Below are 2,545 nucleotides of genomic sequence, written 5' to 3'. Positions count from 1 at the left end.
ATACTTAGCATATGACACGTATGCTGAGTAGATAAATCATAATCACTCATTTAATCATGATGTATAGATGAGTGATCATGATTCATCGCTCAAAACATATAAAAATATAATATGTTGAGTAGATGAAAATAACACCCGAGTCTTCCACTCCCTAATAAAAAAAACGAATTAAAAAGTAATATTTGAAACAGACATGAGTCGAATTGATTTTGATTTTCTTTAATAAATAATCCAAATTTATAAAAATAAAGGGCAATTCGGTAATCCCGAGTGTACCAGTTCTAGCCCATGAAGAAAGAAGAAGCCTTTTATCATCCCAATCAAGCAATCGTGCTCTTCTTCCCATACAAAACAATCTCATTTTCTCTCCCGTTGTGCATAGTTCTCTCTTAGGCATCTGCTGTGTAATGGGTCTCAGCCCTTGTAACTGTTAAACGCACGAATCATCGTTAAGCTGCTGAAGTTCAACTTTATTGCGTCATTTGTCTTGAAATTTTTCCTAAAGTTGTGCAAAAAGAGATGTGTCTTTGAATTTTTTTTAATAAAAATTCAATATTTTGAACAACGGCTATGGAGGGTGGGGTGTCAAATGGTTTGTCGAAGAACGAAAGGATTTCTGGTGCTCCTGAGGTTTTTGATTCCTTCTGGGTTTCAGATTCTTCTTCCCCGTCTTTTATAGGTGAATGCAGTATAAAAAAGTTACGGGTTTTGCATTTGTGTTATTTTTCTTGGGTTTCTGTTTTGTGGGCTGTTTCCTGCCTGCCATTGATCCCTTGTTTGTGGTCTGTTTCTCGATTCAGTTGAATAATTTTCAAGCACCCTTTTGGTGTGATATTATTAACCTTTGATTTGAGAGATTATATTCTTCGTGTGGAGCTTGAGATTTTGCACTGACATGTATACAGACTATGTCGAGTCTTGATTTATGGTATCGGCGTGTTAAAAATGGAGCTTTTTACTGAAAAATTTCATAGTTTCTAGATTGAATGAGCAGGTTCTTGAAGAGACAATCTAGCTAGTTTTCTTTTTAGCTGCAAAACTTTTGGTTTTACGAAAAAAAGTATACGAAAATTTTAGAATTCGACTCCTCATGATCTTGAAGGCTTGCTCTCTGATTCAGGTTCTACAACAATGCTGAACTTCGAATGTATTCGAGGCAAAAGCAATTCTGAGAAGCCTTTCTTATCAAAGATTGACGATAAATCAGACAATGGCAACGAGGATTTTGATGAATGTTACCGACATCCGGAGAAAAAGAGGCGGCTCCAACCGGAGCAAGTCCAGTTACTTGAAAAAAGTTTTGATTTGGAAAACAAACTTGAACCTGAGAGGAAGGTCAAGCTTGCTAACGAGCTCGGTCTGCAGCCTAGGCAAGTGGCCATTTGGTTTCAAAACCGACGAGCCCGGTACAAAATGAAGCAGCTAGAGAAAGAATACGACTTTTTGAAAGCAAGTTTCGATCAACTCAATGCAGATTATGATACCCTTTACAAAGAAAATGAGAGATTGAAGATTGAGGTATGCAATAATTAAACATCTTTGAAGTCCTTTGTGTAAAATACCACCTATTGCTATGAACCGACTTCTCTAGCAATGACGAAATCGTTTGTTTAATTCTCACAAGATCTGTGTCACGATAGGTTCATTTTCTCAAGGAGAAGTTGCCCAAGATGGAACCGTTTGATCCCATGAGCCCACTGGATTTACAAACAAAGCAGCCAATTCTTGCACCAAATGCTGCAACAGCCATGGCCTGCAAGCAAGAAGATGCATCAAACTCTGCGAGGAGCGACGTTTTCGACTCCGACAGTCCACGTTACACGGATTCGGTTTTGGTGGCCGAACCCACTGATTCTTCACATGCTACTGAGCCATACGCTTCTGATGAAGATGACTATATCAGGAGGAGGCTATTGCCATTGTCATCATGCTTGCCCAAACTTGAACTTCAATCTTATGATGATTTGCAGCCAAATTCATGCAATTTGGGGTTCCCTGTCCAAGATCAAGGCACTTGGCTGTGGCAATGTTAAGTTCATATCTGGCATCGGAATGTGTTTTTTTGGATTAAATACGACTGTTTTGTGTGTGTTGTTACCCATTTCATGTTGGAAATAACGTGTGGATCTCAAAATAAAAGCTTTTATGTTCTTCACAACATATAAAGATAGTTACCATTTTGTTAAACATGATAAAAAGTTAAAGTTGGGCTAGCATGAAAGTAGCTTCTTGATTCTCACCGGAGTTCAGAACAACTCTTTTAGGCGGTCTTCGCCATGGTTCTGAAATTGACGGTTTCGGTCTTGGATCTGGTTCTAATGAAATGTGGAATTGGAACCGGACTGCTAGGGTACGATCAGGTTCCAAATTCTAGTGACTTTGGTCCAGTTTGCTACGAAATAGCTTGTAAATTATGTTTAATCAGATAAATCGAACTGAGCAATTGAAGCTGCACTTAGATGATGGTTCAGATCTCAATTCCATGGTTATCAGGAAACAGCGGTCGGGTGTACGTTTAGATGGGAAAATAGCGTTTAGAGCGATG

The 2,545-nt window shown here is 38.6% G+C and overlaps 1 protein-coding gene across 1 annotated transcript; it reads left to right on the top strand.

Moving 5' to 3' along the window:
* The first annotated feature begins 284 nt into the window (after positions 1-284).
* Positions 285-2,237, top strand: LOC140978679 (homeobox-leucine zipper protein HAT5-like). Its single transcript, XM_073443876.1, has 3 exons — positions 285-679; positions 1,121-1,518; positions 1,641-2,237. The coding sequence occupies exons 1-3, from the start codon at positions 571-573 to the stop codon at positions 2,031-2,033; spliced, it is 900 nt and encodes a 299-aa protein (XP_073299977.1). The 5' UTR covers positions 285-570; the 3' UTR covers positions 2,034-2,237.
* Positions 2,238-2,545: the final 308 nt, after the last annotated feature.

The sequence above is a fragment of the Primulina huaijiensis genome, chromosome 6 (genome assembly GCF_012295235.1).
Source record: "Primulina huaijiensis isolate GDHJ02 chromosome 6, ASM1229523v2, whole genome shotgun sequence".
Lineage (NCBI taxonomy): Eukaryota > Viridiplantae > Streptophyta > Magnoliopsida > Lamiales > Gesneriaceae > Primulina > Primulina huaijiensis.
Note: the sequence above shows the minus strand (reverse complement) of the source record. Positions and strands in the feature narration are given on the sequence as shown.

Coding starts and splice junctions, on each gene's coding strand:
- LOC140978679 (XM_073443876.1), top strand. CDS start 571: ATGGAGGGTGGGGTGTCAAATGGTTTGTCGAAGAACGAAAGGATTTCT. Junction 680..1,120: donor TTCTTCCCCGTCTTTTATAG/GTGAATGCAGTA, acceptor TCTCTGATTCAG/GTTCTACAACAATGCTGAAC. Junction 1,519..1,640: donor ATGAGAGATTGAAGATTGAG/GTATGCAATAAT, acceptor GTGTCACGATAG/GTTCATTTTCTCAAGGAGAA.